This window comes from Polypterus senegalus, chromosome 1 (genome assembly GCF_016835505.1).
Source record: "Polypterus senegalus isolate Bchr_013 chromosome 1, ASM1683550v1, whole genome shotgun sequence".
Classification (NCBI taxonomy): domain Eukaryota; kingdom Metazoa; phylum Chordata; class Cladistia; order Polypteriformes; family Polypteridae; genus Polypterus; species Polypterus senegalus.
The window spans coordinates 206,105,993-206,122,669 of NC_053154.1; the positions used below are offsets into that span (position 1 = coordinate 206,105,993).

The 16,677-nt window shown below is 35.5% G+C and overlaps 1 protein-coding gene across 1 annotated transcript in view; it reads right to left on the reverse strand.

The window, feature by feature from the left end:
* Nucleotides 1–16,677, reverse strand: part of LOC120538368 (small conductance calcium-activated potassium channel protein 3-like) — a 331,728-nt gene that overhangs the window by 47,043 nt on the left and 268,008 nt on the right. The window contains exon 4 of the mRNA XM_039767850.1: nucleotides 15,123–15,264. Within this exon, the coding sequence (XP_039623784.1) occupies nucleotides 15,123–15,264 (142 nt within the window). The remainder of the gene's footprint in view (nucleotides 1–15,122; nucleotides 15,265–16,677) is intronic.

The following is a 16,677-nucleotide window of genomic DNA, read 5'->3' on the forward strand; positions in this document are numbered from 1 at the left end:
TTCTTGATGTGGGGAAAAATGAATTTAAACGATTTTAGCACAAGGCTGCAGCATATCAAAATATGAAAAAGGAGAAGGGGTCCGAATATATTCTGAATCCACTGTAGTAGGAAAGCAGAGCAATTAGGTTAGCAATATTTCAAATATTGAACTTACTGTTTCTAAGAAGGTTAAATTCTCTGAGCAGATATTTTGTATGCGTACTCATAAACTGTTCCATTCTTTAACTAGGTACAGTGCATTGAGATAATCCATATGTCAGTCAAATTAAACACTTTAATGTACAACCTGTGAGTATCCCATCACCTGCCTAGGACATTTTCAGTGGTCATTTCCATAACAGAAGAGAAGCACAACCCCAACCACCCTCCTCAGAAACTCTTGTTCCTCAAACAATACCTCACCTCAGAAATATACTTTTTCAAGCTTACTCATAGCTTTGGCTTATTCTTGCTAAAGGAGTGACCATGCTCATTGATATTTGAGGGGATTTGTTTATGCAAACCTCTACTAAAGTCCCCTCAACAACACCTCAGATGGTTTGAATTCTGAAATTTACTTGTTCATTTTGAAACTTTGATTTTTTTTTCTTTTCATTTTCAGTCATTAGTTGTAGACTTATTTGCTTACAATTACTGTCATGTGACATGATTCAGTTTTGCCTCAGAACTATCTGTCAAACACTTGGTGGTTTCAAATTATCTTGTAGAATACTACACTAGTATAAAGAGTAGTTCGTAATAGAAACAATGATTGTGAAGCACCATAGTCCCATGGCGTTAAAATATCAACTAAAGTCCTCGGCTCTCCACAACTATACTTAATATTTGTTGCAGTGCTCTTACAGTGACATTTTTTGTGCATAATGACCAAAAAAAGCACTTTTGTTTAATCTGTCCAAAGATTATTGTTCTTCCAGTTTTGTGGTTTCTTTAGTTGCAGATTTCTAACCTAAGCAATTTTGCCATGCTTTCATTATCCAGTGTTTCTGAGATCATGGCTTTTCCCTTAAATTGCTTTTAATTGTGAGTCTTAAGATTCACTCTGGTTTGCTTGTTTAACCACATTTACATTTCTTCCTTTTCCTTGTATTTATTTTTAATTCACCTTTTTTCCAATTGTTATCATATTGCTGGCGGTTTGTCATAGTATTATAACTGATCCAGTAGAAAAACAAGTAAACATAACTATGAGTTAAAATGGAACCATGGAAAAAAAAGCTAACGCAAATAATGTGCATGTATGATAATATCCAAGGTAGTGTCTAATGTTTGACATGGACAGGAATTGGTAAAATACAATCCTCTGATTCTGAAATCCTCTTACACAAATATTACTTCTCAATTACATTACTGTATGTCATTTGTAATGTTATTTCACTCAATGTCAACAGACTACAAGTTCAGAATACTACAACGCTGAAATATAACAAACGCAGCATAGTCAAAATGTCTTCCCGTACAACACTATATTCTCATCAAAACTCTGCAGCTGTCTAAAAAGCTATTCATTCCAGCACTTTCAGAATAGTAAAGTAAAAATGAGGATCACTAGATATAAATGCATTATCAGTGCTTACCTTGGACCAATATGTTGGACACCTAATTTCCTAGCTCTGCTCATTAAGCTAAATCAATAGACATATTCACAAAATGCTTAACAGTCAATTTTCTGTCTTGCATTTAATAAACTATCTCTGTATCTTTATTGTTTAATGTAAATATACTATACCAGCTATACCATCCTGATTTTGTTACATCTTTTCATACTCTAAATTTACTCCCATGCAGTATCACTTCAAATATTAACATGTTTTTACTGATCTTGCATTGCACTGTACCTTGTTATTTTGAAACGTGTTCTTGTTATGCTCTGTGAAGGACACTACATACAATAAATGTAGACTGACTGATTAATTAAAAGAGAAAAGAAACAGCAGTAATAAGCAATTAGCATTTTAAAGACTGGTGTTGTTCCAGTTTGCTTTGTAGATTTTGAAAAGTGAGGGTGATTGCACAGATTTTGTAAATGTTACATTTTTAAGTAATATGAACAAAATATAGGTGTATTTATGGTAGAACTAAAGAAGATGAATTGTATATTTGTTTCCTAAACCAGCTTTCTTCTTTATAGAGTCATGGGGCAAAATAGATATTAGCAGAACTGGACAGAACACGGGAGAACCAGTCTTTAATGTCAGCACATTGTGGAGAAGAAGGAAGAAACAGAATATGCTGAAATCAAATATGGTAAGATTTTGGATCATCAATTTCACCATTACTGTTCTTAAGAAACTCAGAAATTATGATAAGAAAAGCAATGGAATATTGAAAGGACATGAGAAAATTAACTGAGCAACTGAATGTAGCAAAAGCTAGTCAAATGTAAAGTCATTGTGGTAGACAAATGCTTTACCTAAGAGAAGAGTCCAGTTTAGTTAAAATGAATTGTGGCATCTTATCAATTTACCTTATTAAATGTAGCTAAAACAAAGAACTTTAAATTCAAAGAGCATTTTGTACACATTATTCATATATTCCCTGCCAAGGAAGATCAAAGGGAATGTTTTCTTACAGTTGAAATTATACCAGCTAGATGTGTAACAGCTTCGTGGTATAATGAAAAATGATACAGAAGTGAGAATGTAGTTCAACCTAAAAAAATATTTAAACACCTTTCTTGTAATGTATATACACCTAACATTAAAAAAGTCAAACTCATTTGGGATTAGACATCCTGAGATAAAGACAAGTAGGCTGTTAGAGAAATAATTGATGACCCGACTGCACATTTTCATTTCTATAAAATTTAAAATGCTTAAACCCTCTTAATCCAATTCAGGACTTGTAATCACACTCAGCCAATTTTAGAGTCAATTTTTAAAGTCACAATAGCAAATCTTCCATAGGGGTAGGCCGAGGCACTGTGTGGTGGGCTCCACTTTAAAAATATTTTGATAAAAATGCTAAGTTTAAGTTTCTTTTTTTCCACTTAGAAAACAAGCAAGTGGCCAAACAGTCTCAAAGCTTACAGAGAATGTGTATAGGGTATAGTGCAGGGGTCTTAAATCACAGTCCTGGAGGGCCGCAATGGCTCCAGGTTTTTGTTCTAACCCGGTTGCTTAATTAGAAAGCAATTCTTGCCAATAATTTCATTTCATGGCTTGTTAGTGCTTTAAGTCTGCTATGTCAGGTCATTCTCACATCCTAGATTTTCTTCCCCTTTCTAAGGATATCATCCAAATGATTTGAAGGCTAAAATGGATGAGTAATTCTCAGTCCTTCACTTTTTTCTCTTCACTTTCCTTCCAAGTATTTAATTAAGCCAACTTGTGTACGATAAATACACACAGGTGTAAATGGTAACAAGCTAAATGGAGAAATACTAGCCTCTTTTGTCATTTGCATGTTATTGCTAATTTGGGGCAATTAAAAACCAAGAATACAGCTGCTTGAGACTAAAATAAGCAATAAAGGTTCAAAATCTTAACGAGCGAGACAACTAAAGTGAAGCAGAAGTGTTACTTGAGCAATAAGTGCTTCTTATTAAGCAATTGGGTTGGAGCAAAAACCTGCTACTACGGCCCCCCAGGATTTCTTGAACATCCTGACTCAATTACGTACAATTCGATGGACAGACTGTTATCTTCTAATGAGAAGTGTGTTTAAACTTTCAAATGACACTATATTCCACATTTCAGATTATTTTATAAAGTTATTTTTGAATCTGTTGACTCTGTACTGCTTCAAAACAGTATAGAAGTATTATGTAGATATTTTATAACTGTGTTTTTTTCTGGGTATTCCTGACACATTCACTGATACTTTTATAGCGTTTGGAAAATAATTCCAACACCTTTGGAAACACTAATAACACCCAAAGTGCATTTTTTGGTACAATGTTACAGAATTTTGCAACTTACTCTGCTGAAACATATGTGTACAATATAACTAATTATTCACGTAAAAAAATTCTTGAAGAGAAATATATGATTTTTATTTTGGGGGTAGAACATGAGTATTGAGTGAAGGATGATGCAGTTATATCCAATTAGATAAAAGTAGCAGAAAATGGACATAAATAAGATTAAGCTTAAATGGGTTAAATAGAGCAAGAGAACAACTGCATTCACCAAAGAAATAATAGATAGTGTTGTTCTGAAAATTCAAATGCAATCTCTTCATACTATATGTATTATTCTTTGACAAACAAAACATGATTTAAGTTAGAAAAACTCTATTGTTATTATTTAGGCTACAGAAAAAAGTAACTTTCATTGATAAAATGTCTGGTACATCCTCTTATCAACGGTAATTTATTCTCACAAAAACTTTAGATTTTATTTTTAGCCTATTTCAAGGCCTGCATGAACCTATTTCCAATGTCTAATTATCGTAGATTCCTGTGCAACTGGTCATGTCTTTAATCTTGAACACATTATTTGTTCTGTCTCTCTAAAAAGACTCAAAAATTGCCTTCCAAAATCCAACTGTCTATTAATCTCAGATCAAAAGCAACCTTAAAAAAATGAATCACTCATGAACAGCAGACATTGCGTCAGCATTCTGCTTTGTTTAGTTTCTGTGCAATTGCTTGGAAAACACAAAGCACAGCCTTGATGGCTTGCTTTCACACAGATAGAAGGTGATATCACATTTAAGACCCCCCTTCTTCATATATAATGAAACAAACACACCTCTAATATTGCATTTAATCAAGAATCTTTGTCAAGCAGCACTGAATTAAGAGTAATAATCATAGTCTGTAAGGTTACACCATCCATGTCACTACTACTAAAGTAGCACTTTACAGAATTATAAATACCACTGAAAAATTATTGCTTTGTTATATTTCTAAGACTTAGCTACTATTCCACACTACCTGCCACAGCTTACTTACTTGTAGACATTGAATATGTGTAAAGTTCATTCAGTATATATTATAACTTGAGTATTGACCTAAAAAGAACATACTTCATTACACAGTTCAATCTGACTTCCAGCAGGGTTACAGATAAAAACCATATTAAATTAAACTATAAGTTATATTATAATTCCATCTGATACATACAAATTCTAGCATCAATATTATTTTAGATTTAAAAGTAACATTTGATATTATTTTTTCAGCATTCAGAGAATTTAGCAGGAATTTCAGGTACAGTTCATAATTGATTTACTTCTTATTTTTCAAATTAATTTAAATATGTACAATAGTACTGTCTCACTCCTTTCTATAGCTGAACATGGCATCCTTCAAGGTTTGGTACCAAGACCTATTCTCCTTTCTCTGTATACCGTATGTTTCCATTAGGACATGCAATTCAAAGACATTTTAACCTTCATTTATAGTGTATTTTATGGAACTCATTTGTCAACATCAGTTAAACCAAATGATGCATCTTCATTAATAATAAATTACTTTAGTGTGATGAAACAGTCGATAAGTTATGATTAAATCCTGGGAAAAACATAAGCTCTTTCAATAGATGGTAATCCTACAGATGCAATACTTAAAACTGTTTAACACAAAAAGCTAAAATGTCAGTCTGCCCCTAGTTTAGATGCTATAATTGTTGCAAGCTTGACATTTCTTAAAAAAACTTTCTCTATTTTAGAATTATAGAGAAATGAAAATATTCTTTTAACTTTCAAGGATAGTTCATTCACTGATTTCAAGTAGAACTGAGTTTTCTCATGTTTTATTATCAGGCTGTATAAATTATTTGTTTATAGGCAAAAATATCATAACCAGAATGATGATAATATAATCCAAGATCTTAAATCACTACACTGCCATCTAGTTAAGTTTACAGCCAAGTCTAACATCTCCATTTTCATATGTAAAGATGTAAAAGGCTTCAACTCCCCCTCAAAAATGTTACGTAAGTGGCTATGAATGCGTTAACTCCACATTGTACAGTATATTCAGTTTCAAGATTAAGGTTGGTTTAATATTCCAAGGATAAATAAAACATCTGTTGAAAGGATACAGTAGCTGCAGGATACCAAAACTCTAAAATGATCTACTAACATTATTAGACAGGTTCTGTCTGTCTAAGTGTTTAAGTCACAGCTGAAGACACCTTATTCGAGCATAACATGTGCTTGTTGGAGCTGCTGCAAAAGCTCTTTATTATGTTTTTAAGTAATTCCTACAGTTGTTTTGTTTCACAGAAATGTACATCTCTCCCATTTTCTTTCCGTTCTTGGAGTTCTGTAGTAACACTTAGTGCATATGGTCATATCATATCATTTTCTAATCCATTTAATCCAGACCTGAGTCGCAACAGAGTTTAACGCTCTTTTATAGCTAGCACAGGGCACAAGGCAGAAACATACCCTGGACTGGGCTTAAGTCCATCGTAGGACAAACACACACAAACACACATACCAAACGGTCAATTTAGTATCACCAATTCAACTAACCTCTGCATGTCTTTGGACAGTGGGAGGAAACTGGAGAACCGGAGGAAACCCATGTAAACACGGGGAGAGCATGCAAGCTCCACAGAGTAAGGACTGTGAGACAGCAGCACTGTGCTACCTTAGTGCATATAGTGTGTGCTTTATATGGTATTAGATGGAGCTATTATCAGACTATCCCAACATTCTCTTTTATCATTTGCCTATATTATAATTTGATTCAAGGCATCGTTGATCTAATATAGTGTAATTTGAGACACAGAACCTTTTGACACATTAAATATATTTAATGAGTATTTGATGGGGATTTTCTTTTACGTTTTATTTATTTTTTTGTTGTGTAAAATTTTATGTGTATCTTGACTGGACTGTATTTGTAATAAGTGTATAGTGTGCTAGTTTATCTCTAGACATTTACTTAGTAAGAGTAAATGGAATTAAGCTTTAAGTTAAATCCCATTCTACATTTTAGAACAATTTGTACAGTTAAATTATTATGTTGTTCCTGATACTGGACAAATGTTACCTTCCTCAGGGCAAGAGACAGACTATTGCTCTTTAAAATCTATGGCAAATCCCAATTACTTGTCCCCGGGGAAAATCTGCCTTAAAGAAAAAAGTTTGCTCATCTTTATTCTTGATAATTTTCACTCAGGTTTTATAGCAAATCACAAAATACAAATTGTGTTTGTTAAACTAATTAATAATTTGTGGGTTAATGTTAACACCAAAAACAAATCTGTTCTTGTTCTCTTGGACTTGAGCCCAGCATTTGACACCACAGACCACCGTATTCTCATTGAACACCTTAGTCAAGGAGTGGATAACACCAAAGGCTGAAAAGAGTGAGAGTAGGCAAGTAAGGTGCTGATGATGGTTTAGAGAAAGTGAAGAGTCGACAACACATGAGGCTGAAAAGAATGAGAGCAGGAAAGCAACAGTGGTAATGCCCTAAAAAACAAAAGCAGGGAACTTGGGGACTGGGGATGAGTCAGATATTAAAACACTAAATAAACCTAATTAAATGAAGAGATAGATAGATTCACAGCACATCACTTTTTCCACATTTTTGTTATGCTACAGCCTTATTCCAAAATGGATTAAATTCATTTTTTTCCACAGAATTCTACACACAACACCCCATAATGATAACATGAAAAAAGTTTACTTAAGATTTTTGCAAATTTAAATCACATGTACATAAGTATTCACTGCCTTTGCCATGAAGCTCAAAATTGAGCTCAGGTGCATCCTGAGATGTTTCTGCAGCTTAATTGGAGTCCACCTGTGGTAAATTTGGTTGATTGGACATGATTTCGAAAGGCACACACCTGTCTATATAAGGTCCCACAGTTGACAGTTCATGTCAGAGCACAAACCAAGCATGAAGTCAAAGGAATTGTCTGTAGACCTCCAAGACAGGATTGTCTCAAGGCACAAATCTGGGGAAGGTTACAGAAAACGTTCTGCTGCTTTGAAGGTCCCAATGAGCACAGTGGCCTCCATCACCCGTAAGTGGAAGAAGTTCGAAACCACCAGGACTCTTCCTAGAGCTGGCCGGCCATCTAAACTGAGCGATCGGGGGAGAAGGGCCTTAGTCAGGGAGGTGACCAAGAACCCGATGGTCACTCTGTCAGAGCTCCAGAAGTCCTCTGTGGAGAGAGGAGAACCTTCCAGAAGGACAACCATCTCTGCAGCAATCCACCAATTAGGCCTGTATGGTAGAGTGGCCAGACGGAAGCCACTCCTTAGTAAAAGGCACATGGCAGCCTGCTTGGAGTTCGCCAAAAGGCACCTGAAGGACTCTCAGACCATGAGAAACAAAATTCTCTGGTCTGATGAGACAAAGATTGAACTCTTTGGTGTGAATGCCAGGCGTCATGTTTGGGGGAAACCAGGCAACGCTCATCACCAGGCCAATACCATCCCTACAGTGAAGCATACTGGTGGAAGCATCATGCTGTGGGAATGTTTTTCAACAGCAGGAACTGGGAGACTAGTCAGGATAAAGAGAAAGATGACTGCAGCAATGTACAGAGACATCCTGGATGAAAACCTGCTCCAGAGCGCTCTTGACCTCAGACTGGGACGACGGTTCATCCTTCAACAGGGCAACGACCCTAAGCACACAGCCAAGATATCAAAGGAGTGGCTTCAGGACATCTCAGTGAATGTCCTTGAGTGGCCCAGCCAGAGCCCAGACTTGAATCCGATTGAACATCTCTGGAGAGATCTTAAAATGGCTGTGCACCGACGCTTCCCATCCAACCTGATGGAGCTTGAGAGGCGCTGCAAAGAGGAATGGGCGAAACTGGCCAAGGATAGGTGTGCCAAGCTTGTGGCATCATATTCAAAAAAACTTGAGGCTGTAATTGCTGCCAAACAAAGTATTGAGCAAAGGCTGTGAATACTTATATACATGTGATTTCTCAGTTTTTTTATTTTTAATAATTTTGCAAAAACCTCAAGTAAACGTTTTTCACGTTGTCATTATGGGGTGTTGTGTGTAGAATTCTGAGGAAAAAAATGAATTTAATCCATTTTGGAATAAGGCTGTAACATAACAAAATGTGGAAAAAGTGATGCACTGTGAATACTTTCTGGATGCACTGTAAATGAAGAGATAGATAGATAGATAGATAGATAGATAGATAGATAGATAGATAGATAGATAGATAGATAGATAGATAGATAGTGTAAATCAATCTGTCTATGATCTGCAAACACATCCTAATGACTAAAATGGAAGAAAATTTAAAAAGAAGGAAAACTTCAAATTTGGCTGTCACAGTCTGAGTGAGGCATTATATACCCATATTGCTGTTAGTGTAAAGGAGCCTCAGTAGTGTTTCTTCATACACTTTTGTTCAATAATTCATTGGCTTACAGTGTTAGTATGTCAGAGAGAGGAACTGCAGCATTGTTCATAATAACACTCAGTTTTAATCCTCACCTTTGCTACTACCTACAGTGGGTGCAGAGTGTGTCCCACAACTGAGTCTGTCCTTTTAACAGTTTTAACTTAAAGAATAATATTGAGCTAGCTGGATTATTCTTAAATAGCATCTTGTCCTATTTATGACAATATTTAAGGTAAACAATAACATTTTTTTAGCAACTTTTATAGTTTTACAGGTTTTTCATGGGTGATGGCATTTTTTTGCTCAGGCTCTGCTTATCACTGAGAGCAAGTGCCATGCACAGTATGTGATGTCATGTTATCAGTTATTTAAACTGAAACCATGTGTACCATTCAGAATTTGTGCAGATAAATGAACGAATGCACAAGCAAATTCAATTCTTCAGCAGTCTAAAGAGAAAATAAATAAAGAAAAATAAAAGTAGTTTTTGACATTTGCTCTTTTATGATCACTAGTTGTGTTTGCCCTTGAATTAGTTTGCCTTTGCCTGGTTTTAGTGCATGACTTTTTAATGAAATTGTTCATTTAAAAGATACTCTCTAATAATTCTTCATACAAATCTTAGCAATTATAATTGTGTTAGGCTTGACAATTTATAGCACAGAATGTGCTGCACAAGTGGTGAAGCCAAATACAAGCTCTTGGAAAAATCAAAACAGCTGATAATTGAAATGTATTCACTGCACTGTGTCATTAGTGTATTAAGTAAACATTTTGGGATGTCTTTTTATGAGTCATGTATTGAAATCTGTGCAGCACTGCATTTGCTGATATTTGTGTTATGTCACTTATTGGAATGCATTTTGTTATCAATGTACTAATAAAAAACATTTATTCATTCTAACAGATGACATGCCGCAAGCATTAGGACTGCTGCAGATGTTTTGATACCAAATGCTCAGGTTGTGTTTAATTTGTACTTTTGTGTTCATTTTCAGTCTTTAAATATTACAGTGTCAGAGAAAGCTTATTATGAAACATGCAGTTTGCAAACATTGTTACATAAAATCAGATTCTCTGGGAAGCTACAAACTAGCATTATCAGTTCAACTCCAGCTTGCAGGAGTGTTTGAAGGCTAATTTATATTGAATTTAAAATTCACAAACTGAAGTAATTAAAGACAAAGAAAAGAAGCAAGAAGCTTCAGTCAAAATTGATCATCATACAGTATATGCAAACTGTTGTGGATGTGTTTGCGTGTGTGTGCAGGTCAACCTCCTATTGTCAAAATGACCTGCGTTACTGTAAATGTAAAAAAAAAATAATGACCGAAAAAGAAATCTCCCTTGGGAAGATGAAATTGTGTGGTGACTTATGTAAAACTATAAGGAATGACCCTGTGTATATCTAATTTCTCTATTTATGCAGCAAAAACACTGTTGGCCTCAAGCTGAATCCTTTTAAAGAGAGGTATGTGAGTCTCAAAGTGCTGACACAGACACTATGTGATCATTAAAACCATGGATTAATTGGGCTGAGGTGGCTAGAAATCCATATTAAATTCTTAAGAGGGATGCTGTTAACTAGTATAAAAATATGCATTTTACAATAATTATTGTTAACATTTATAAATTTAAAAAGCACTGTCTTAGTAGGATTATCCACATTCATAAAAATGCCATTGTTTTAGTTTGTTTGATATCAAAATCGTATATACTATTTTATATTTCAAATGCCAATAAACTATGTAATTTGGCCAGGGGTTTGAATATAACTATAGGGTACTCCAGATCTAATTATGCAATTTTCATTGCGCTATAACTTATTACATTTATTACATAGAGAATTCACAAAAAATTCTTTTTGTTGCCGATAGATGGCAGCACCTGCCCTGCATTCCAAAATGGCGGGGAGACGGTTGTCAGTCGAACAGCGGGTGCGATGTGTTTGCCTTTTCATATTTGCATAATTAGATCTTGACCACCCTGTATATAGCTTGAATGCATTTAGGCTCATCAGTTTGGAACTCTTTTGTTTTACTGTATATTTAAACAAATGTGTACCTTTATGCGTGTGCATTATGTAATTAATAATTTTTAAAGTTTGTAACTGCATTTTCCCTGAGAACTTGTTACAGTGCTCTGAGCCTGCACTCAGTGAAGAGCGCTATACAAAAATAAACTGAACTGAATTGAATTGGTGTTTATCAGCTACATATATGTTTTGTTAGCCTGATCTCTAATGAGGCTAAAGGTTAGCTGTTTATTCACAGCTGCTTATATATACAGGTCTGTAAATCAATTATATATAATAAAGTCACAGAACATGCTATCAAATAGTCAACATGGAAAGGTCATTATGTGAAAAAGGAAAATGCAGTTACAGAAAAATATTCAGCATAGCAAGTATCTTCAGTAACATTCTTATTATTTTGCTAAGAGAATCTGTGGTCCTTGCCTACATCAAAAGGTCAATTATCCCCAAAAAGGGATGATCTGATGACCCGGGGATACTTGGCAGCATCACATCCTCCTTGCTTACCCTCAATGCAGGCACTTCAAAGTATAAAGTGCTGATCCCCTTTCTGTGCTCCTTGTTCACCTTTGACTGTGTGGGCAGACACAACTTCAACTCCTGATGATACCACCATCATAGGCCTGATCATCAACAAGTTAGAGGCATCTGACTGAAAAGTGGTCTACCTGCTGACTTAGTGGTGCCACAACAATAATCTCACCCTTAATGTAAGAAAAAACCAAGGAACTGGTTATAGACATCAGTAAGCAGAAGGCAGACAACACTTCCATCTATATTGCGAGGATGCTTATTGAAAGCTTGAGGTTTAAATTTCTTGGAGTAGTTATTACTGACAAACAAAAGTGGGCATGACACTTTTCGTCTTCTGTCAAAATGGCCCACCAGTGCTTCTACTTCTTCAAACGTGTGAGGAAAATGTACAATCCTCCATCTCTTCTCACAAACTTCGAAAGGTGCAAAGTAAAGTCTTCCAAGTTCCATTTCTTATAGGTGTCCTAACTTTTATTGACTACTTGCAAATTGTGTGTATTAAAACTGTATAGGAACAAACTGTGTTTCTATGCTCACTGAAGCATTATTTGGAAAAACATACGCTTCTTATTGCTGCCATAATGGTGAGAAAAAAGGCAACTAACAAAGGAGGACACATTGACTATGATAATGCTTTAAAGTGTAGGTCAATCCTTTGGAGAAATTTTAAAGAAAGCCAAGTCCGTGAATACAGTTTCCTCCAAAATCAAAAAGAACTGACTGGATGAAAGTTTTATGGGAATCAGTCTGGCAGACTCAAAGCCATAAAAGAAACAGAATACAAGGTTGTAAAAGAGCCAACAGTTTTCATGATAGGCATAATATTAATATAGACGTCTATGTGTCTATATGTATGTAAATATAATAGACTATCTGTCTGTCTGTATGTTACCTATACAATCCTATACCCTTTGACTGATCTGGATCAGATTTTGCATAGTTTTGCATAGTTGCTTTCTAGGACCATATGGATATTGACCTCAGGGGTCCCAGTGCTTTTTTTCCCCTTTGTGCTACAGTTTGCATACCAGTGACACCTACTGGCTGAGAGCAGGTGAAACATCTGATCAGACTGAAACCAGACTAGCAGAAAAAATTACCAGAGCTTAACATTACTTACCCAGGCAACACCATATGCTGCTTCTATCTATTGTAATATAAAAAGGAGTATCTTACGGGGAATGTTGAGAGGCTTGATCGAGAGTGGAAGTGCAGCTTAACACAAATGAAAATCAAAGGGTTGTTGTTTAACTCCAGCTTTGTTGGCTTCACTTCATAATTTAGGCATTAAGAACTGTTTTCCTTGAGCTAAAGGATGAGTTGGACATGACAGTGTTCATTATTACAACTTAGCAAGGACTTACCACAATTCTCGAATCCAATCAGACCCATAAAGAACATATTCTCAATTCATGAGAGCAGGCACATTGATAGAGAGGCAGTGTGGATGATGGATGGGACAGCTAGCAATAAAAACTGGGTCACCATTTAAAAAACACATAAACCTTTGCTTTCTTTCTTTCACCCATTCTACAAATATACTGAGGCAATGATGGATACTTCAACTAGTAAATATATACAGTTTATATTTTTTATATGTCTATAACAAAGTGAATCTATACTGGTGAATTTGTCCAGGCCACATCTACAGACAACTGTGACTGCAATTTAATATTTCCAGTATTATTTTAAAGTAAAGAAATATTTAAAAACATTAAGTGATATTTACTAAGTAAATGTTTTCTCTTATTATATATATCAGATTTCAATTTTAGACAATACAGATATGATTTCAAATAAATCAAGACAATGAACTGCAATATGCTACAGAACTGAATTGCAGTCCTTACTATACTGTGGTGTTTTTTTTTTTTGGCAGGGCTTACCATTATTCTGTAGGTGGAGTTTGCATTATCTCCCAATGGCCGTGTAGGTTTTCTCCCACATCCTAAATGTAAGCTGTTAAGTTAATAAGTTAATTCTATATAGGTGCCAGAATTGTTTCTGGCCTTCCACCAGGTGCCGGTATAATGTAAGATCTGTCACCATCCTGTGAATGGATGGATACTGCAGCATCAATATATCAATGAAAATGAATGGATGGATACTGCTGCATCAGACTGACACATTACTGCTCCAGTTGTATTATATCAGATGCAAAACAACAAAAACAATTCAATTTTTCCTGCTCTATATATTAATGTAGAAAGCCAGTCCTTGATATTTGACCATCCTCAACTCTGTTCTCACAGTAGCATGATTCTAGCTGACTACCAAAAAAAACACAAAAATCTTTACGTAATTATATTCTGTTTGACTTGCCTTTTCTTCAGCCATTGAAGAAGTGTAAGGGATAGGAGCTTCTCATATTTTTCTGTCTAATTTTTTTTATTTTTTTCCAAGTTGTCAATACATTATGCTTCATACTGTAGTGACATGCAGTGCCCCTGACGGTGACTAAGTGAATTTTTACTTTTTACACTGCTCTTTTATGTGAAGAGAAGGGCGGTTTGCTTTACCACACTAGTTGGAAATCATATGCAACTGGCAGGCTTCCCATGTAGGCTCCCCTGCAGCTGTTTCTGAAGCTGCTCATTTGAATGATAGTGTGGAATGGAATTTAAAATCTATTGCTAGCTTCTGTATGAAAATCTGCATGTTCTCTGTGTGGCTAGGTATTATTATTAACAGAAGTGTGCTTCCAGCTGTGGAATGCAGCTCTCAGCCACTTCCCGGCTTGTCTCAAGCAGTGTCTGGTTATTGTCCAAGTAAGATGCCAAACATATGACAAGTTTTCTGATAAGCTTCTTTCCAAATATAAGACTAGAATTTACGCTTTCCTCTGTAATCAGCAAATTTTGTAAAGAATGTCCTAATGGCATTGAATGGTACTGCTCTATTTTTTTCTAATCATTCTCTTTGAAGATTTTGTTATAAATGCAGCTGAACCCCCCTTGTCGGGGGCCTTTCCTTGCATTTTCTCTCTGTAAGGAAAGGCCACTCTGCTCACCAAGAAGTCAGAAATAAAAGATTCTGCTTATTAGAATTGGTGTCTGCCTGCTATTTGTTTGAACCTTCGTCCACAATAGTTTGTCAGCTGATGCTGTTGGTGACTCATCAGTGATGCCATCCCCATGCTGTTGCAACTTGTCAACACCCTTACAATACTTTTCCCCATGTACTATCTAACACATTTTACCCAGGTATCATACACCTCTGGATATTTAATCTGTAAAAGTCAACAACCACAAAGAATAAACCTCTTACCATAATTCCAGTGAGCAAGCATACACCCTTCCCACAATACGTATGAGGCACCATGTCTCCGTAACCAATGGACAAGAAGGTAATGGATATAAGCCACATTGCTCCTAGGAAGTTACTCGTTACATCTTGTGCATCATGATACCTGCCAAAAATAAGAATAACAATGTGAATAATGAAACAACTTAGAAGAAGAGAAGAAAAACTATAAGGCAAAAGCAAATGATTAGAACCATTGTATGGTATAATCAGTGTTGTAGATATTGTTTTGGCCAGTACTGTACTTTGAATGGAGAATGTCTTCACCTGAGAACTTTTTCAATTCTTAAAACAAAATGTAAGCTTAATGGGGAGAAACAAGACTGGCATAGAGTAACATTTTTATTTTGTTTCCTAATTGCTTTACACCAGCCGATAGTAACGTGCAAGTTGTGCAAAGAGAATGGCTGTAAGAAATATGGAATGTCTTTTGAGTCAAAAATATCACTTTACAAACACGTTAAAAGTGGTTAAACATGTTTAAACTCTGATGTATGAAAGTGCTGTGACACTGTTATATGGTAAACACTACTCATTGTGATTGACAAATATGCATATCTGAATTATTATTTTTATAATGGAGCATGTCATCATTTGAACAGTGTATTTGATTAGGGAATATTACCCATAACATTATCTATTTTTGACATTAGTGAGCTACAATATGTATGACCCAACCAAACTTCTGTTTAGATATATCGAATTAGGCTGCCGGTAAGAGTTAGGCAGCAGGCAAGCTTTTTACATCTGTTATAAAGTCAGTTTTACATCTAGTTGGCCTTAGATCTGTTGACTTTTTACATCCATTGGTCAAGTGAAACTATGTGTCTTTGCCAGTGGTTATATATATCCAATGACACAATGACAGCTCTAGTCTTGTCCGGTGAATGCATAGTTATTTTACAACATATCATGTGCACGCTACAAAAGTAGATATAATTACAACAGATGCATCTTTGTCAGATAGTATAAATAAAAAAGAGAATTTCACAGGACCACATTCAAAGGTTGTTTGGTTTGGTGCCATGGAAAAGACTTTGTAAATGTGCAAAACATGTTAGAGATGCAGTGTGCGTGCTTGCAAACACAACAGGCAAGCTGAATTTTATGGCAGGAGCTATAGAGGGACATCAGCAAGCTCACGATATGTGTCTGAGGTAGTACAATATAAAGCCAGATGAGAAAGTCATTTAATCTTGCATGCATGTCGTCAGTCCTTTCTGTTTATTGTAAGTCAACTGGGGACTTCAGGAGAAACATATAACATCCAACTGATTACAAAAAGTCACATTTAGATTTCAAGGGCACTATTCCAAACAATAACCGTTCAGCTTGCAGACATGTTTAATATTGTTTATATCCATGGGTAGTATTTTAGAGTATACAAGTCAAAAGCTAGGCCAGAAAAAGTATTGCTGCCAGATTGTATGTTTTTATGGCCGCCTACCCAAAAACACATTAATCAGCTGAAAGTTTCTAATGGTCCATTGGTATTTAGTATAATAAAAATAGAATAAAG